Source organism: Castor canadensis, chromosome 13 (genome assembly GCF_047511655.1).
Source record: "Castor canadensis chromosome 13, mCasCan1.hap1v2, whole genome shotgun sequence".
In the NCBI taxonomy this organism is placed as follows: Eukaryota; Metazoa; Chordata; class Mammalia; order Rodentia; family Castoridae; genus Castor; species Castor canadensis.
Genome location: NC_133398.1, coordinates 12,709,559 through 12,731,822, shown reverse-complemented (window position 1 = coordinate 12,731,822; position 22,264 = coordinate 12,709,559). Strand labels below are relative to the sequence as shown.

The following is a 22,264-nucleotide window of genomic DNA, read 5'->3' as shown; positions in this document are numbered from 1 at the left end:
CTGTCTCTAATTTGTAAATGCGGCATAGCAAGACCCCTAGGGTCTGATTCATGCCTTGTGAAGTCAGAGCTCACCTCAAAGTCTCAGGAGCTGTGAGCAAATGTTTATCTTATATCTTCTTTTGCTCTGAACAAATAAGTCTTCTGCCTGTTACCGTAGAACTTTGTATCCCTTAGAGATTCCATGAGTTTTCACCTTATTCTATGCCTTCTAAACAGAAATGGAAGAATCTCCCTATGCCAGGTAGCTGAAGGTACCTGTGCTCATTATCTAAGAAGCCATGTCAGAGCAGGTGTAGAATTTACATTCAGTAGTATGACTGCATGTGTTTGTACATGCATGTGTGTGTCCACTATGTGCAACTTATCCCTACAGTCTACTGTTTTTCACACCACAGGATGACAGACAGATCTATGTACAGTAATTTACTGTGAATTGAGTATCTGAATTTTGAAGAATAATTTATCTCAAACTGATTCTGTAATTTAGGAGAAGATAGAGGAAAGCATAGTTCCTTTTCCTTATCTCTAACCCCATTTCATCTTGTTAGATTTCTTCCAATTTTATACAAATCTCTGAAATTTCCTTCATTTCTGCTGGAGAGCCCAGATGTAAATGGAGACAATTTTTCATCTAAACTGCTGCAAAACCTCCTGATCACATTCTCCTGACATTCTTATCTTGCTACAAACTTATATTTACCCATTAAAAAACAAGATATTTAAAACTTTCAGACAATTATCTACTTAAACTTTTCTTGAACATACTATTGCTCTAAGAATAGAATTGAAAGTTTTCATTATAGCAGAAAAGGCTGTATATACTCTGGATCCTCAATAATTCTACAGCTCCATAGTTCTCCTTACTGACTGCGGTATTGAATTTTCTCTGTTCCTCCAAACATTTAACTATAAGTTCTCATTTTTATAATTTTCTTATGATGGGCTCGTATATTCATAGGTCTTTTCACAGAAATGTAAGAATGTCTTCCTTAACACCTACCCTCCTATAATGTGCCTATCAAAATTATGAATATACACTCACTCTCAATCCATGTCTAGAACTTATTACACACACATACACAGAAGAACAATAATGTGAATGATGATATTTATTGTAATATTATTGGAAATAGAAAAATATTAAAAAGAGCTAAATTCCCAAAAGATAGCTAATAGCGTTTTCATTATATTAAACTGATTGTTTACTGACATGGTAATGAATAACATAAAAGAATGTATAACTCATCAGGTAACATCACATTAGCAGAATGCTTAACCTAGTTTGCTGAAGAATGTAGGGATTTTAAAGAAAATTTCAATCAGCTAAGCAAATAGATACAGTAATATAAAAGTCAGCTGAACAACCCCAAAAGGGTGATAAGTCAAAACTTGATACACCTCCGAGCAGTTCTCAAAGACCATCATGTTCAAATTAAATGAGTTTTTATATGGAATATGGATTTATTTGTTAGTCAACAGATCAAAATGTTCTCTGTCTTTTTTTGTAATTGTCCACATGGATAGCTCTCATATCAATTCACCCAATGGAAAAAGAGAGGAATGATAGTATTGGGAACTTTTTTTAAATTTGAAAATAGGATGAGAAAAATATCAGTTAAGAATCACTGGATTAAAATCTAAATTAGAAAAATTGGAAAAGTATATGTTTTTATTTGATTATGTCAGAAAGACACAAAGAATGTCATTGGTAGATCCAGGATGTGACTAGAAAAGCCAATTATTTACTGATGTCTTAAAGACCTGAAAAGCATGATTCAATTTGAGCTGAAGGAACACACAAGAAACAAACTTGAAAGAATCTTAGTGTGGTTTTAATTTGCATTTCCTTTATTGCTAGAGATGGTGAGCATTTTTTCATGTGTTTTCTGGCCATTTGAATTTCTTCTTTTGAGAAAGTTCTGTTTAGTTCACATGCCCATTTCTTTATTGGTTCATTAGTTTTGGGAGAATTTAGTTTTTTAAGTTCCCTGTATATTCTGGTTATCAGTCCTTTGTCTGATGTATAATTGGCAAATATTTTCTCCCACTCTGTGGGTGTTCTCTTCAGTTTAGAGACCATTTCTTTTGATGAACAGAAGCTTTTTAGTTTTATGAGGTCCCATTTATCTATGCTATCTCTTAGTTGCTGTGCTGCTGGGGTTTCATTGAGAAAGTTTTTACCTATACCTACTAACTCCAGAGTATTTCCTACTCTTTCTTGTATCAACTTAAGAGTTTGGGGTCTGATATTAAGATCCTTGATCCATTTTGAGTTAATCTTGGTATAGGGTGATATACATGGATCTAGTTTCAGTTTTTTGCAGACTGCTAACCAGTTTTCCCAGCAGTTTTTGTTGAAGAGGCTGCTATTTCTCCATCGTATATTTTTAGCTCCTTTGTCAAAGATAAGTTGCTCATAGTTGTGTGGCTTCATATCTGGATCCTCTATTCTGTTCCACTGGTCTTCATGTCTGTTTTTGTGCTTGAAAGAGGTACAGACTTTAAAAATCCATGTTCCATGAAAATTCCTTTAGAAAGTGTGATGAAACACTAAAAATATTTAGTGGGAAATATGTTTTTAATGGAAGAACTGATGGATATATTTAAGGTGAGTGATGTGATATTTTATGCTATTAATAGATATTGATACCTATGAGGCCCTTGCCTGATGCTGCCACTGTCTCTATATCCTGATATCTTAGAGATTATCTTAGAGATCCAAAAAAATCCACTGAACTCACTCAATTCTGATGCATATCTGGAAATAAAACATCAGTCAAAATGTGTTTGAGAGGCTTGGAGAGATTGAGACAATAATAAATCACTAGAGATCAAGTGCTAGTTTTTGCTGTTAACTGGATATTGACCTGGCTTTCAAACATAATTCCTTGTCTCAGATTTCCATCATGGATTCCTGAACTCCCCAACTCTGATTCAGGTCTTAGCTAATGGTTGTTATGATGATACAAGATTTCTCAAAATATATTGAGTTGGTTTTTAGGTTGACATTAGTGTTCTCACTAGTTTGGCATAAACCAATTCATTTGAGATATTTAGGATAAAATGTACTTACTAGTTCAAAAATGAACTTTTATTATGTGGTAGTCATACCACTTATTTTTCTCATGTTCTTTTTTTTTTATCTCCAGCAATAGAGAAGAAAAGGAGCATGAGGAAAGATAATCAGAGTATTGTGTCTGAATTCATCCTCCTGGAGCTCCCCATCCGACCAGAGGAGGAAGGCATGCTCTATGCCCTGTTCCTGGCCATGTACCTGACCACCGTGCTGGGGAACCTGCTCATTATCCTGCTCATCAGGCTGGACTCTCACCTCCACACCCCCATGTACTTCTTCCTCAGCCACCTGGCCTTCACTGACATCTCTTTCTCATCAGTCACAGCTCCAAAAATACTGATGAATATGCTGACACAGAGTCAATCCATCTCATATGCTGGGTGCATTTCCCAGGTGTTCTTTTTCTTGTTTTTTGCAGATCTGGACAGCTTTCTTCTCACTTCAATGGCATATGACAGATATGTGGCCATCTGCCACCCACTGCACTATACAACCATCATGAGTCACAGCATATGTTTCCTGCTAGTAATTGGATCCTGGGTCTTATCCTTTGTTGGCGCTCTTGTGCACACCCTCTTCCTAGCCCGTCTCCCTTTCTTTAGAGACAATACTGTCCATCACTTCTTTTGTGACCTCTCTGCCTTAATTAAGCTGTCTAGCTCAGACACCTCTGTCAATGAACTGGTTATCCTCATTGTAGGTTCTCTAGTCATTACCCTGCCATTCATATGCATTCTGATCTCGCCACATTGGGACCACCATCCTGAAAACTCCCTCCATCAAAGGAATCTGCAAAGCCCTGTCCACATGTGGTTCTCACCTCTTTGTGGTTTCTTTGTACTATGGAGCGATTATTGGGCTATACTTTGTCCCTTCATCTAATAACACTAATGATAAGGATGTCATTGTGGCTGTGTTGTACACTCTGGTCACACCCATGCTGAATCCCTTTATCTACAGTCTGAGGAATCGGGATATAAAAGGAGCGCTGAGAAATATACTCAGAAGGGGAAATTTTTCAGTTTAGTTGGCATTGAATTCCCTATTAATTGAATACGAGAACTTCTGAATCCCTTCCAAGCATCTTTTCCTCTGTAAAGTGCTCCTTTTTTAGTGACTCTTGGTGCAACACTGTTTTTTTTTCAGCTGTGTATCAACTTGCATGTCATTTTTATCTCTTTGTTTTCCTATTGATCCTGAGAGCCTTGTAAAAAAGTTTTTACATAATATCTGTATATTTTCATTTTCACATAGAATCCTTTGACACAAATTATTAAACTTTTATGTAGTCACAGATTTTAGACTTTCATAAGTTTGTAGCCTTTTGTAAGGAAGTTGTTTTCCTTTCTCAAATTAACAAAAATGTTTCTATTGCTAGGTTCATGATGTTATTCTTTCATGTAATTTTGCAGTACAGTTAGATTTTATTTTTGACTAACATTAATTAGAAATGTGATTATGGTTTTCTTTTTAATTTTTTTCAATTATTACTTTTATTTTTAATTGATATATGAAAATGGTACATATTTACTGGATGCCTGCTCCTATATAGTGAAGACATGTATACAATATATAATGTTCAAATCAATGGTGGAAGGAGTGAATTCAAGTATGATATATTTTATATATTGTAAGGACCTTTGTAACTGCGTACCCCAACCCAGTGCAATAAAAAAATGGAAAGTATATCTAGTCTCTCAAACATTTTTTACTTTTTTATGATAAAAACATTCAATTTTTTGTTTTATAATTTTTAAATATATAGTATTTTATCATTGCCTGAAATTACCATATTGTGTAATAGAACATCAGAAGTTTTTTCTCTTATTTAACTGTAACTTGCCCATAAAGTAGTCTTGTCACATACCCTCCTCCCATGATCCCCATATTTTTGTAATTTCTTATCCATTTTTCATTTTTAAAGTTGTGCTAGTGTGTGGTAGTAAGTAGGCATACAACTTTTGCCTCCAAGTGACTAGGCCTGTTCCCAAATTTGAATGAGATGATTTTCTGTGAAAGACAAGGACAGTGGCAGTGATAGAACAGATAATGATGTGATGAACACAAACTGCAAGTTATAAATGTGAGAGCAGGGTTTCCAAAGGCATCCCAGGCACTGCTTTGATTATGGGCCATCAGTCCCATAATCAAAGGGATAAAGGGATTCAGCCTGTCTAGGTTTGGGCTGAAGAATGGCAGGTAGGTTGTCAAGATGTCTTGGCAAACTGATTTCATTCAAGCAGGGGTTCCATGTAGTTTAATCCTTCTGCTATTATCTTAAAATGAAAAAGGTACTTTTATCACAATATATAAATGTAGTTTCCTCTTTCCATTTAAATAGTAAAGTTTTACTTTCAATAATTGAGAAACTATTTTGCTTAAGGAAAAGATACTTAACTTCATTGCTATAAGCTGATTACCAAAATGGGTGTATATTTTATTAAAGCTATTAACTCATACGAATTATACAAATTAATTGGTTTTGCTATAATATTTTCATGCATGTACATACCATGTTTTGATCATATCACCCTCCCTACTTCTTCTTCCTCTCCTGTTTTCTCACTTCTTTGGTCCCCTTCCCTAATATTCTGTCTTTTGTTTTTGGGACATTAATTTTTCATTTCTATATATGAGACAAAACGTGTAATATTATCCTTTTTTGTCTGGTTTACTTTGTTTAACACGATAGTCTCTAATTCTACCAATTCACCTGCAGATGACATGATTTCACTCTTCTTTTTGACTGAATAATACTGTTATGTATCTATACAATATTTGCTTTATCCACTCTGGTTGATGAGATCCAAGACTGATTCCACATCCTAGCTATTATGGATTGTGCTGAAATCAACACAGACATGTTTAAGAGGTATCTCTTTTGTGTACTGACTCAATTTTCCTTCTGGTATATACCTATGAGTAGTATATATAACTAGATTATATCAAATCTATTTTTAAAAGTGAAACCTCCATACTATTTCCACAGTGACTCTATGACTTTACATCCCCACCAACAGTATAAGGGTTTCTTTTTCACCATGTCCTCCCCAGAAATTTTTTGTTGATAATTAAGTCATTCTTACTGGGGTGTGATAGAATCTCAATGTAGTCTAGAATTGCATTTCCTTCATGGCTAAAGATATTTTTTCATATACATAGAGACAGCCAATTTGCACTTCTTCTTGTAAGAAATATCTGTTAAGATCACCTGTCCAATTATTGATCAGATTAATTGTTCTTTTGTTAACTTTTTGGAGTTCTTTATATATTCTGGATATTAGTTCTACAGAGGATGAATAGGTGGCAAAGATTTTTATCCCATTCTGTAGGAATCTTCAGTCTGTTCATAATATCCTTTGCTACAATGAAGCTTTTTAATTTGAGACATCTCGCTTATTAATTCTTCTTACTTTTTCTTGAACTTTTGGAATTCTACTCAGAAAATCATTTTGCTAGTACCTTGAAATATTCCTCTTAGGCTTTCCTGTAGTAGTTTTAGTGTTTCAGTTCTCACATTGAGGTTTTCAATTGATTTTTGTATGAGGTGAGAAATAGGGATCTAGTTTCATTTTCTACATATGAATATATGCTTTTCCCAAGCACCATTTGTTGAAGAGTCTGTCTTTTCTCCAACCTATGCTTTTGGCATTCTTTTTGAGAATCAGATGGCAGCAGATTTGTGGGTTAAGTGCTGGGCTTCCAGTTTGGGGGTTAATCATGTTCTTTTCTTGTACTTTTTTGTGTTGCTCTCTAGGCAACTAGGATGAGTGGTTTGTGACAAGAGCCAGCTGGAATACCTCTCAGCTGCCCTACTTGCCAGTGCAAGGTAGTACAGAACATAAAGCTCTGCCAGCAAACATTTATTCTGGAGATATTTTCTCTGCATATCCCCAGTACTGGACTGATGCCATGCATTGCAGTACAGCTGGGTCCCTGGAGCCTTTTTTGCATCCCACTCAGAGGTTGGGGCCCTCAAACCTCCTTACTGGGGGAAGCAATCGCAATTCCCATGAAATCCACTATCCATGCTTCTGGATGACTTAGCTCCTATAAGAAACTAAACATGCTTACTTGAAGCTCTCAAAGCTGGCTTGCCAAACTGTCAGTCTTACATGGGAAATTAGTTCCAATTCCTTTTACGTCACAGACTGGTTTCCCACTGCCTAAAGTTTTCAGAAGGCTTGTTTCAGTTGCACTCCCCCAGGGCCAAACTGGGTCATAAGGTACATACCCACTGAGAAAGTGTAATAAAGCTTCTTGCAGAGAAGAAAATGCAGAAGCCTCTGACTCCCAAAGAAGTATATTCAGACATGACTTTCTCAAGATGACTCCCTGTTAAAACACCATGTCACTGTGAAGTACAGAGAACTTTCTCCATCACCTGTGTATGTGAGATCACAGATCCAGTGTCTGTTCAGACTACCCTTCTTCATTGTACTGACTTCTGTGCTAGTTGTGTTTAGTGGGTCTCTGCTATTTCTCCTTTCTTTCTGCCACATTGTTGCATCATGGGCCTTGGGGCTCTGTCTCACACTCTGTTCCACTATTCAAAGACTCTGGGATCCTCCAAGTCTCTGTCTGTCCACTACTGACATTTCTCACCATCGCTCAACTCTGAATATCTGTCTTTTGATTCTAACTCATGGAGGAGTGAGTGAGTACTGGACCTCACCTGCCTTCTTCTGTAACAGCTATCTTTATACTAATTTTCCACTTAGTTCTAGCAGGAAATTCAAATTAAAAATATTTAGTAACTATCCCTGTATCAATATTTATTTGAAATGATATTCATACTACTGTATATGTGAGTTCAAATCCTGAGTCTTATAAACCACCTGAGTATTTTTCAGATCTGAGCTTTATTTTCCTCATTTAACTGGAAATTTTGCCTTAATCTTTATAAAAATACTGAAATAATATACAAGAAAGTTACATGCATAAAATGTAGGGTTTAAATATATGTGGTATACATAATCTACTAAGTATGTATATACATGTGTATGTGTTCATATACATGTAACATATGATCACATTATAAATAAAACATTAAATACTAATTTAACAAACATATAAAATTAACAATATTGTTGAAACTCATTTGATACCTCCTTAATCATATCATCTTTCTCTTCATCTACCCAGTATCTTGACTATTTCCAAAATTGCCTTACTCTGTGTCAAAGTTTAATACTTTTGTACTGATCCTTCAAATTTGACTGCTCTAGAACTGCAATTGTATGAAATAAGATATTTATTCTGCTACATTTTGTTTTATTGTTCACTATTATCTTTGTGAAATTCATCTCTGTATTTAATATTGTACTAGGAGACTAAAACACACTTATCTCTTCTATTTCTGATTTTGTTTTCAGTGTTTACTATTATGAATAATGATACTATGAATGTATCATTGCTGGAATTTAAAGCATGTGTGTATCCAAGAAACCAGTCTGAAAAGCTACATGTGATGTAACTTCAACTCTATGATATCCTAAAAAATGTATTACTGCAAAGGCAAAAAGTGTAGGGATACCAAAGGCTTAGTGTGGGGAAAAGGGAGGGATGAAAATAGGCAGAACAAGGTGATTTTTAGGACATAAAATTATCTTGTGTGATAATGTTTGTAACAGTTAATACATGTCACCCAAGGAAAGAAAAACAAAAAAATCACAACATAACCACACAAAAATAAACCCTAATGTAAACTAAGGACTTTATTTAATAGAAATGTTTCAATATTAGTTCAATTATAACAAATACACTCAACCAAAACTCATTTTTTCTGTAAACCTGAAGCTGTTTTATAAATAATCCTTCCAGTTTTAAAAGGTTATAATGTAATACTTCTCTCTCCAGAGTATGAGTTATTATTACTTTATTTCTTTAATAATACTTTTTATTGACAGAATTTTAAATGTTTTGCCCATATAAAATGTTTAAATGTTTTGCAAGTTTAGTGGATGGCAAATTATATCTTATTTTGCTTTTCTCTTGTATTTCTCTGATCATTTGTGGAGTAAAGCATATTAGCCTATGTTTACTGGCTATTTGTTGCAGGGATGGCTTGCTGTCCACTCAAATTTCCTGATATGTGAAGTTGCTACTGAGAGGGAGCTGCAATATTTTCTACTAATATAGCTGTATCTAAGTGACATGACATTCCCAGTGGAAGAGAGTTTGTGTTATTTCCTGGCCAGTATTTTAAAAAGCATTTGGATATTCTCCTCCATTGGTTGGAAGCACATTACCTGCTGCTTTCAGAAACAATTAAGGCTGTTTTCTGAATTGTCACATGGTGAGTAGTGATCTGCCCAATAGGAGACCCACATTTGATCATTAAGAAAACACTTTTGCTATAGAAATTCTTTTATGTGAAGTGATAAGACAAGATGGCAGCTGAGTGACATCCTTCAGCTTCTGTACCTATAGATACACATTACTGCACAGCTATTCTCACACCAAACTTCCCCTAGAAGATGTAATGAAGTCAGAGTTGATGGCAGAGTAGATTTGATTGCACCAACATCTCACAAGCATACCAGCAGGCACTGGACGGCATGGAACCATAGACACTGCAGGCACAGATGGAGCATGGAGTCTGAATGCAGTCTGGAAGGAGCTTGGCTAAGGAAGCCATGGTAACTGAGACTCAGTTCAGTTTTACAAGTTCTGCCATGGGGAACATGGAACCTATGGGACTACACCAACCATATAACAGAAACATCTGTGAGACAAAATATAGAGTCCTGGTAGCCAACAAGGTCCTGTCACTAGACACAGCAGCATTGGTCCTAAACTGTGTGACCATGTAGAGGGTCCGGGTCAGCACATCTAGAGCATGTACAGTAGCCTCTGATCAGGGAACTGATCTGTGCATGTAAATCTTTGCTTTGTTTCTGTGTTTTCTTTTGGGGGGTTAAATAGAACAAAGCTTCATTTATTATTTCTTCTGTGTAAGAATTCTGATGAAAAAATTTTAAATTGAAGACATATTTTAATCTCTGAAGTTCACATCCATTGTAAAATGTAGGAACACTGGATTTTTGCCATTATAGTACAAAACCTTTTCTTTTAAGTTTGTAAACCTTACAAACTTTTTTCTTTTTCTCCTTTTATTTTATAGTTTTTATGTTTTATTTCTTTCAGTTATTACATTTCTATAATTCATCTATGATATGATATATAATTGCTGTGCAGTGTTCTTCATAAAAAATGACAACTAATTTTTTTAACTTTTTCTCACATTTCTGCTGTTATTGATAGTGTTGCTATGAACCTTCTCATTTGTATCTCCAGTTGTACATATACAAGATGTCTTTGCAGTGTTAATCTGATGTTGGAAGTATGGCCCAGAACAATGCTCATTTGTACCTAGAAATCGTAATTGTTTCTTCACTAAAAGTATAACACTTGGAGTTAGTACACTATTTTCAAAAAGAGCATCCTTAAGCACAATTTTGCCAAAATTTTGATATGGTATAGAAATGAATCTTAGTGAGACTTTAATTTGTCTATCCTTGGTTATTACTGATGTACAATCTTTGTGTGGTTATTACACCATTTGAAGTTCTACTTTCTAACATTCTTATTAATATCATTTGCTTGTTTTTCTACTTTGTTGTGTCTAGATATGCGAGTATATTTTATTAAACAATAAGTTATTACAGGGAAAATATTTTGAGCAAGACTCAGAAACGTGTGAGAAACTTGGCATGGATGAGGATAAACATAAAAGTCTTCTAGGAAATGGTATCTGGAACCTGGGAAAGTAATAATGACAGTTTTTAAATCCAAAGGGCAAATTTTTCTCATGCGCTTAATCAAAGTTATGTACAGTATGTTTGCAAACATACAATAAAGTTATGTACTTTATTTTTATTTTCTTTTAAAAAGAAAAGTTTGAAACCCACGAAACCCAGGAACCATTCCTGAAGTCTAAATATCTTACAAGATTCCTTCACTGAGACAGCAGTTCCCAGTAAAGATAACATTTAACATAAACAGAACGACATTTATAAATATTCACAAATCTTCATTTTGAATAATGAATGTATGATATTCATTTTTTATCAGGCATTGAATAAATGGAACTGGGAATGAATGGAATGGAGTTTGGACCAATGCTGTAAGCAGTAGAATGGAAAGCATATAGTGAATTTTTAGAGTAAATTTTGCATCAAGCAAATGAAAATTCAATAGATTTGGGGCAAAAAACAGATTTATTCCATTCCCCATGGGCCAATGGCAATGATAAAATGTAAGTCCCCTCACAATTTTGGTCAGAAACTGAAAGTACTAGAGTGTTTCTGGTTTTCTTTAAGTGGCATGGATTTCAGAAACAACAGATTTTGGTTATCACAATCAACAAAAGCTTGGTTCATCGTGAACTTTGAGTCACAATTTCCCATTATAAACCAGGAAAGTAAAAAGCTTTGTGAATCACCAAGTTCCTAATAACTGCCTTGTGGTTATTATTATTCCTCTGAGGGTAAACTCTCTTGTGCCTTCCTCACTATCCACAAGAAAACCAATGGCAATGATGTAATCACATCTGGTTTGTCTTTAATTTGTATCTGGGTACAGAGATTGCCCCTGGGTTCTCTATATGATTTGTACAATTACAACTTGCACTGGTTTCTCAGGAGCTGTAAATAAATATGTATCCATATGTTAATATTGCTGGACTCTAAACTGGTAACTATTCTGTCACAGTGGAACTATGAGCCTTTAAGAGGTTTGTGTGTTTCACTGCATTTCATACCTTCTAGAGAGAAAAGGAAGAACCTTTCCATGCCTCATAGTTGATGGTAACTGTGCTAGTAATCTAAGGTGTCATACCAAGGCAGGAGTACAATTTATATTTAGTAGTATGATTGTATGCCTTTGGGTGTGTGCTTATATGAGTGTCCAATGTTTGCCTCTTATCACTAGATCCTACTTCTCTTCACCAATAGCATGAGAGACAACTCCATTTAGAATAATTTGTCTCAAATATCCATCAAAATTTTGAGAGGATAAGATGGCAATAAAGCTCCTTCTAGATCTTACTGATTCTGTATCTAATAGAAAGGGGAGAGGCATACTTCCTTTTGCTTATCTTTAGTCCCCATTAGTCTTGCTGGATTTTCTTCCAAATTTTACACCAAATCTGTATAAATTTATGTATCTCTACTGCAACAATCCAGTTGGAAACAGGTCTTATTTTACACCTAAATTACTATAATAACTTCCATTCAAATTCTTGCTGATAACAACATGGCTGAATTTTGAAACGTTTTCCAAATAAAGAAGTCAGACACAAAGGGCCACATATTATATGATTCCACTTGTGTTAAATACCCAGAATGGCAAATCCATGGATACAGAAAGTGGATTAGTGGTTTCCAGGGGCTGGAAGGAAGGAGAAATGAAGAGTGACTGCCTAATGGGTCTGGGGTTTCTTTTTAGGATGATAAAAATGTTCTGAAATTAGATAATGGTGATGGTTTCACAACTTTCTGAATATACTAAAAGTCACTGAAATGTGCACTTTTAAAGGGTAAATTTTATGATATGTGAATTATATCTCAATAAAAAATTTTAAGTCAAAAAAAATTCCTGCTGATAATCATCTTTCTCTAATTTAATCACTACAAAGTAGATAGGAAGCTCTTTTTTAAAAAAATTCAGTCACTTCTTTACTTATATCTAAATATTTTCCAGAGTATACTATTGCTCTGAGTGTCAAATGAAACTTTATCTTACAGCAGAAAATATCTTAAATACACAGACACCTCAATAATTCCCTAATCTATCTTTCCCAGACTGACCATGGACTTGAATTTTCTCTGCCCCTTTACTGCTCTAATTCATGTCCTCTCAAAACTTTTTAGCTAGAGTGCCCAGTTTTATAATCTTCATGTGACAGGTTCTTATGTTAAGGATTGCTCTTAATAACACATAAGAAATAATAGGCTTTCTCAACACATTGGCCTCTTGTAATTGGGCAATACGTAAAAATCATGAATATAGATGAATATAAATTATATTTAATCCCATTTCTAAAATTCTATTCTACACACATATACATATACATGTCAGTGTGCAAAGTACGTATGAACCATGTTCACATGTTTCATAGTGGCCTGGGGGAGGTTAAACCTTGCCAAGACAGCATTAAAAGTTATCTGCTGGTTTTTCTATTAATTTTTTATTGAATTAGCCTGGCACCCTTTTTCTCTAATCTCACATTTCCATCAGGGACCATTGGAATCCTGAAGATTGAACCTGGTCTGAGCATTCTGATGTTTCGTGGTTTCTCCAAAATATGGTGAGTTGATTCCTAGGTGGTTAAATAGCATCATTTGTCCAGAGCATCACTAGCCCATTGGTGTGGCCAAAGTCTGAGATATTCTTGTTAAAAATGTGCATACTGAGTGGTTTGAGCCCATGCCAGTTATTTTTTCATTTTTTAAAAGAGAGAGAGAAGTAGAAGACCACAGGGAGGGATAATCAGAATAATATGTCTGAATTAATCCTCCTAAACTCTGATTCAGATCTTCTCTTATGGTCATTGTGATGTTACCAGACTTCTCAAAAAATGCTGAGTTAAATTATATAATGAATGTCCACCAATTTGAAAAAAATGATCAAGCTATTCAGGTAAAAATGCATATTTTGATTAGTTCAAAAATATGCTTTTATTATGTAGTAGTCACATTGACTTATCTTTCTTTCATATCCAGTTTTTTCCTGTCCAGCAAAGAGATCTAGAAAAGCATGAAGAGAGATAATCAGAGCAGTGTGTCTGAATTCATCCTCCTGGGGCTCCCCATCCAGCCAGAGGAGCAAGGCATGCTCTATGCCCTGTTCCTGGCCATGTACCTGACCATCGTGCTGGGGAACCTACTCATTATCCTGGTCATCAGGCTGGACTCTCACCTCCACACCCCCATGTACTTCTTCCTCAGCCACTTGGCTTTCACTGACATCTCTTTCTCATCAGTCACAGCTCCAAAGATGCTGATGAATATGCTGACACAGAGTCAATCCATCTCCTATTCTGGGTGTGTTTCCCAGGTATATTTTTTCTTATTGTTTGGGTGTATTGACAACTTCCTTCTTACCTCAATGGCATATGACAGATATGTGGCTATCTGTCATCCCTTGCACTACACTACTATCATGAGTCAGAGCCTATGTTTCCTGCTAGTAATTGGGTCCTGGGTCTTTTCCTCTGCTAATTCCCTAGTGCACACTGTCCTCCTAACCCGTCTTTCTTTCTTTAGAGACAACACTCTGCCCCACTTCTTCTGTGACCTCTCTGCCTTGCTTAAGTTGTCTGGTTCTGACACCACTATTAATGAATTGGTTATCCTCACTTTAGCTGTAGCAGTGATCACTGTGCCATTCATATGCATTCTTGTCTCATATGGCCACATTGGGGCCACCATCCTGAAAACTCCTTCCATCAAAGGACTCTGCAAAGCCCTTTCTACATGTAGCTCTCACCTATCCGTGGTTTCTTTGTACTATGGAGCAATTATTGGGCTGTACTTTATCCCCTCATCCAATAACACTAATGACAAGGATGTCACTGTGGCTGTGTTGTACACTCTGGTCACACCCATGCTGAATCCCTTTATCTACAGCCTGAGGAACCAGGATATGAAAGGAGCTCTGGAATATATCCTAAGAAGAACCTTTTCAATGTGATGGACATTGTCTTACCTATTGACTGGACATGAGAACTTCTCAATCCTGCATATGAATCTTTACCTCTAAATTCTTGTTCCTTGGCAAATCATCGGATGACCGTCTCTTCTCAGCCTGCATTTTACCTCAGGGGTAGTTTTTGTTTCTCTTTAATTGTCTTGTCAAACTTAAGAGTCTTGGAAAATATTTCTTCTTAATGTATATATAAGTCTACATTCACTAGTTTACTTTTCAAATGGTATTCTTGTCTTGAAAACTTAAAAAAATTTATTGTCCTAGATTTTAGTCTTCTTTATTGGGTACTTTTCAGTTATTCCAAAACTTTTTCCCCTTTTCTTAAGGTAACAAAAATATTTCTTCTAGCAAGTTCACCATATTTTATGCTCAATTTTATAAATACACTTAGAATTTATTTTTGTGAATAAATTTAATAAGAAACAGTTTCATTTGTAAATTTTAAAAAATTTAAACATTTTATCATTAATAATATAAGGGGTTTCATTGTGAAAATTTCATAGGTGTGAAAATAGGTGAAATTTTCATAGGTGTACTTTGAAAAGTGAACTTTCACCCCTCCATTATATTCCCTTAGCCCTCCTTATTTCTCCCTTTTCAGTGTTTGGTGTGTTTCCTTATGCTATCCTCACACAAATTCATGTACATTTACACACATATACATTGGATCTCTTCACCTCCCAGCATCATCTCTTATTGCCTTCTTGTTTTCACTGCTTCTAGCCCTGATCATTCCCCCTTTTACATTCATGTCCCATTTTCACTATTATTGTTACCAATTTAAACCTAGATTCCACATATGAGTGAAAAGATTAAATGTTTGGCTTCTCAAGTTTGATTTATTTTGCTTATCATGATGATCTCCATCCATTTTCCTGATGACATAATTTCATTCTTCTTTATGGCTGAACAATACCGCATTGTTTGTATATGTACCACATTTTCCTCCATTGTGCAATGGATGGCGCATTGGGCTATCCACATTTTCTTTGTCCACTGAACAGTTTTTAAGTTATTTTTATTTTAAATTGATCTGTACAAATCATAAATATTTTCAGGCTGCAAAATTATATATATATATATATATATATATATATATAGTGCAATGTGCAAGTGGAGGTAAGTACATTTATCTCTTCAAATATTTGTCATTTTTGAGACAATGTCTTACTATTTAGCCCAGGATAAGTCCATCTTTTATCTCACTTTGTAACTCAGACTGCTGTAAAACTCACAATCTTCCTACTTCACCTTCCCGAGTTCTTGGATGAAAGATGTGCCACCATGCCTATCTATTTATCATTTCTTTATGGTAACACATAAAAATCCTTTTCCTGGATTTAAAAAATATGCAGTACATTATTTTTGACCATCATCACCCTACTGTGCAATAGAGGATCAGAACTTATTTCCCTCAAGAAACTTACAACCAATTGACCACTTTCTATCTCCCCTTTCCCTGAACTCTACTCAGTTGTTTGTAACTTCCTATTCCATGTACAATATTTTAGGTATTTTAATGGGAGATGATAGCTAGGCACATGACTTTTCTTTCTCAAAGACACTCAGCTTGGTCACAAATTAGAATGATCTAACTTTCTGTGAAAGGACAGGACAATGGTCCAAATAGAATGGGTACAGGTCAAAAATGTGAACAGAAACTCGTTTGGAACCCTCTAGGTTGTAGAAAGGTCAAAATGATGTAAAGCAGAGCAGTAGAGAAGTTTTCAAAAGTCCTTCAGAATGGTGCTGTGATTGTGGATGATCAGTCTATACTGAAAAGAATGTTCAGCCTCTCAGTGTCTTGGCTAAAGAATGGCTGGCAGGATGTCAGGATGTGTAGACAATCTGAACTGAGATAAATCATGAATTTAGCATATTGAACCAAACATTTATTTTTAAATGAAAAAGTACTTCTGTGCCTAGCTACATAAATGTAGTATCCTGTGTTTCCTTGGCAAAGGTTTATTGTTACCTCTACTCAAAGCAAAGGTATGTATCTTCTTTGCTGTAAGCTCATTACTGTGACAGATATTTCTATATTTAATATTCCATTCAACTATCACTTGGTTAAAAAAATGAAATTCAAATTTAAGAGTGGAGTAATAACTAGGCTTATGATTTAAGCTACAAAAGTTTAGAAAATGGAATTCAAATTACTTGTGTGTATGAATTAAAATTCAAAATCTATAAAAAACTTGAGTAGTTTTTAAACCTGAGCAATATTTTTATCCATTTTAAGGAAAATTTTACTTTAATCTTCAGAAAAATGCTGAAATAGCATGCAAACATAGTAACATACACACAATTTAAAAATATGTGCATATATAATATATTGTGTATATATTTGTGCACATCTTCTTGTATATGTGACATACAATCACAGTTTAAATGATAATATTAAAATAAACTCTCACTTAACTATCTCTAGGTTTTAATGATGAAAATTAACCACACTGTTGAAGCTCCTCAGTTCCTTCTCAATTATAATTTCTTTAGAGTGTATCAAGTATCTTGACTATTTTCTTTTGTGTAGTGTACTCTTCTACTTATTTTAACAGTTTTATTATATTTTAATTAGCATACATTAATAATAAGAGGGGGTATCATTGTGGTAATACTATACACATACAGTGTTATAATGTAGTGTACTTTGAACAAGTTTACCCCCTCCATTATATCCGCATTCCACCCCCTCCAATCTTTTTCAAGCACCATTTGATGGGTTTCATTATGCTGTCTTGTGTGTGTGTGTGTGTGTGTGTGTGTGTAGCATACTTCAGTCATCTTCACTCCTTACAATAGCCCCATATTTTTCATGAGAATTTTAACATTTCTGTAGTGATTCATTCTTCAATTTGCCTGCTCCAGAAGTACATATAAAAGAAATGAGACTATATTTATTCTAGTACATTTTTTGCCTATTATCCTTGTGAAATTCATCTCTATGTTTTCATATTTTACTGTGAGAAGCATACACACTTCATTCTAATTTTTATTTCAGCACTTTCCTACTATAAAAAACAGTGCTCCAAACATTCTTAAGTATGCATCCAGTATGAATGTGCAAGAGATTCTATAAATTGTATATCCAGAGAATCACAAGATTGTATGGAATATGTATATTCAATTTAGGTACCAAAGCTAAACTCTCCTCTGAAATAGTCAAACTGTAGGGGTCTGACTATGTACTATACAACCCAATTATGTGACATCCTAGAATATGTAAAACCACAGAGACAATAAAATGATCAGTTATTGCTAAGGGTTTGGTGTAGGGAAATTGGATGAATGAATAAGTGGAGCAATGGGGATTTTTAGGGCAGAGAAATTATTGTGTATGATGCTGCAACAATGTACACATATACCTATGTATTTCTTAAAGCCAAGGAAAAAACAGAAAACAAGAATCCACAATTGCACAATACAAAAACGAATCCTAATGTAAACTATGGACTTTGTTTGATAGTGATGTATTAATATTGGTTCAATTATAATAAATCCACTATACCATGTTCAGGAATGGGGAAAGGTACTATAGGGACAATTTTTACTCAAATTTCCTATCATCCTTGAAAAGAGAATTGTGTTATTTTCTGCTAAGGATTTTGAAGAGGCATGTGAATCTGTTCCTTTATTATGTGGTAACAGAACACCTACTGTTCTCAGAATTAATCAAGCCATGTTCCTGAATTGCTGCAGAATTAAAAGCCATCTACCCACTAGGAGAGCCACACTGAACAATTAGAACAACCATCATTCCCATTATTACTACAGAATTCCTTTATGTGGGATGTAGTATCATGTTTTTCCCCACTTTTCTGTTTAGTGGTATGTGTTTTATTTATTACAGTGTAGACACTCTTCGTGCAATTTAGAGATTAAGCCTTTGTCCTCTGTAAATGTCACAAGTGTCCTAATTTTATTGTAATGAGGTATTAATGTATCAATTTTGTTGGTGTTCTTGATTTTAATGTCTCTCTTTGAGGAAATCACCTTGAATGATCAACATTCTTTTTTCAAGACAGTAAGAAAGAGATGTGGTATTAAGAAACATAGGGAAAAAGTTCAAGGTTCTAAGTATTACATGGAATTGAATGTTATGAGGTTTGAGATTATATAAACTGAGACTATGTTTAAAAAAACAAAGTAGCCTAAGCAACTGTTATCATAACCCACATATCAGAGGTGTTACCTGTAGTAAAGTTAGTGGGGAACTATTCATGTATTTCTCAGCTCTAAGACCTCTAAAATTAATGATTTTCAGGTCAATTAAGAGCAACAAGGGGGGAGAAATGACCCAATCCTTGTATGCACATATAAATAATAAAAGAAAAAAAAAGAGAAGCAAAGCAAGAGGGCATATTTAGGCTTTCTCTGTCATTGTTTGCCATCAGTGTAGCCATCTCCAATGCCACTAGTGTTATCTTGGGACTCCTAGTCTACAAACATTCTGGCCTATGGCCTAATATGGTGTTTTATGATAAAACTTATAAGAGCATGTTCTTAACAGAAAAAAGAAACATGTAGTTTTACTTTCATTTCTTATTGGGGGAGCATTTCACATTTGCATAAACAGTGGGAATATCCCTATGGATTCCCCTGTAGCATGATATGACATTAATACTACTTCAACACACATATGCACACTAACCTTTTGACCAAGAATTTGTAAGTCACTGTCCAAAGCCAAGGGGAAGTTTGTGATTTTGAAAAATAGAATCAATTGAGTTAGTACAATGCAGCTCATGCACCTGAGCTGGTCAATAATGTTTGAGAAAAGATGAGCTAGAATATAAGATCTCAACAGTGTGCACTTTGATCACAATTCACAAGACCCAGTTATTATCCCACTTTGTCACTTGCATACCCTTGCTGTATTTAATGCTAGCATTGCCTAATAAATCATATACTTTGCACTGTGATTTAAAAAAATATTTCCAGATTAAAAATAAAGAACTCTCTTGTCCTATGTACCTAATGATATTATGCCATATTTTTGTACAAAATTTTAACATTTTGCCCCGGGGTCTTGAAAGTTGTTTTAAATATATGGAGTTGATTATTTTTAATGTACTGTGAGGTAAATATCCATTTTAACACTTTCTCATATAATTATTGATGTACATAAAATTAATGTTTATGATTCATTCTTTCTCTACTTCTCTGTAATGCCAATTATATTATATCTGAAGTTTGGATATATATAAGAATTACTTATATAGTTATCACATGCATGTGATCCATATGCCATACTTCTGTTTCTAATACACATCATTACCCAATTCACCTTATTTTTTTTAATGTATCAGTATGCCACAATTTTTTATTCATTTCTTGAATTTGATGTTCACAGTTTTTCATTATTTAAAATAACGTTCCTATAAACTTTTGGGTTGGTTTAGCCTGATTCTTTTTTAAAATTTTCTTTGTTCATTTATTCACATGTGCATACATTGTTAAGGCTATTTCTCCCCCTACCCTCTACCCTCTACCCTCTCCCTCTCCCCAACACCCTCCTTGCTTCCAGGCAAAATCTGTTCTGCCCTTTTCTCCAATTTTTTTGAAGAGAAGACATAAGCAATAATAATAAAGACATAGTGTTTTTGCTAGTTGACATGAGGCTAGCTATACAGAGGGATTCTTAACATTGCTTCCATGCACAAATGTGTTACAACCCAAGTTGAATCATCTCTACCTGTCCTTTTCACTAGTTCCTGATCCCCTTCCCATACTGACCTCTGTCGTTTTAAGATTTCTGTATAGGGTTCTCTGCAGTGGGGACCTCTGACACTTTCATGTTTTGGATTTCCTACCTATCCCCATTCCTCCTGTATGTGCTCTCCCCTTAGCGTGTGACCCAAGTCCAACAACATTGCTGTATTTGCCCTAGATCTGAAGTCTGCATATGAGACAGAACATATGATTTTTGGTCTTCTGAGTCTGGCTAACCTTGCTGACAATGATGTTCTCCAGTTCCATCCATTTACTTGAAAATGATAAGATTTCATTCTTCTTCATGGATGAGTAAAATTCCATTGTGTACAAGTACCACATTTTCTTAATCCATTCGTCTGTATTTCCAGACAAATCTTGGAAATAGCCAAGATGCTGTTTCCATAACTTGGCTATTGTGAATAGCGCTGCAGTAAACATGGGTGTGCAGGTGCCTATGGAGTAACCTGTGTCGAATTCCTTTGGGTATATCCCCAGGAGTGGTATTCCTGGACCATATGGCAGATCTGTGTTTAGATTTTTAAGAAGCCTCTGTATTGTTTTCCAGAGTGGTTGCACTAGTTTGCATTCCCACCATCAGTGTACAAGGGTTATTTTTTCCCAACATCTGCTCCAACTCCTGTTTTTGGAGGTGTTCTTGATGTCTATTCTGACAGAGGTGAGGTGGAATCTTAGTGTGGTTTTGATTTGCATTTCCCTTATGGCTAGAGATGGCGAGCATTTTTTCATGTGCTTTTTGGCCATTTGAATTTCTTCTTTTGAGAAAGTTCTGTTTAATTCATTTGCCCATTTCTTTATTGGGTCATTGATTTTGGGAGAGTTTAGTTTTTAAAGTTCTTTGTATATTCTAGTTATCAGTCCCTTGTCTGATGTATATGATGAAAATATGTGGCAAATATTTTCTCCCACTCTGTGGGTGGTCTCTTCAGTTTAGAGACCATTTCTTTTGTTGTGCAGAAGCTTTTTAATTTTATGTAGTCCCATTTGTCCATTCTTTCTCTTAGTTACTGAGCTGCTGGGGTTTTATTGAGGAAGTCCTTGCCTATAACTATTGCTTCCAGAATATTCCCTGCTATTTCCTGCACTAACTTCAGAGTTTTGGGTCTGATATTAAGTCCTTGATCCATTTTGAGTTGATCCTTGGATAGAGTGATAAACATGGATCTAGTTTCAGTTTTTTGCAGATGAAAAACCATTTTTCCCAGAAACATTTGTTGAAGAGGCTGTCATATCTCCCTTATATATTTTTGGTGACTTAGTCAAAAATAAGGTGGGCATAGCTTTGTGGATTCATATCCAGGTCCTCTGTTCTGTTCCACTGGTCTTCATGTCTGTTTTTGTGCCAGTACCATGCTGTTTTAATTGCTATTGCTTTGTAATATAGTTTGAAGTCAGGTATTGTGATACATCCAGCATTGCTCTTTTTGCTGAGTATTGCCTTGGCTATTCGCAATCTCTTGTGTTTCTAAATGAACTTTAGGGTAGATTTTTCAATCTCTTTGATGAATGTCATTGGGATTTTGGTGGGAACTGCATTAAACATGTAGATTGCACCTGGTAGTATAGACATTTTTACTATGTTGATTCTACCAATCCATGAGCATGGGAGATTTTCTACCTTCTGTAGTCTTCCTCAATCTCTTTCTTCAGGGGTTTGTAGTTCTCCTTGTATAGGTCATTCACAGCCTTTGTTAAGTTTACTCCTAGGTATTTGACTTTTTTGAGGCTATTATAAATG

At 35.0% G+C, this 22,264-nt stretch overlaps 1 protein-coding gene and 1 pseudogene across 1 annotated transcript; both read left to right on the top strand.

Annotated features, from left to right (window-relative positions):
- Window positions 1-3,171: 3,171 nt before the first annotated feature.
- Window positions 3,172-4,105, top strand: LOC109675203 (olfactory receptor 1J21-like; annotated as a pseudogene).
- A 9,734-nt stretch (window positions 4,106-13,839) lies between these two features.
- On the top strand, window positions 13,840-14,775 carry LOC109675204 (olfactory receptor 1J21). The gene has a single exon (XM_020151974.2). The coding sequence runs from the start codon at window positions 13,840-13,842 to the stop codon at window positions 14,773-14,775; it is 936 nt and encodes a 311-aa protein (XP_020007563.1).
- Window positions 14,776-22,264: the final 7,489 nt, after the last annotated feature.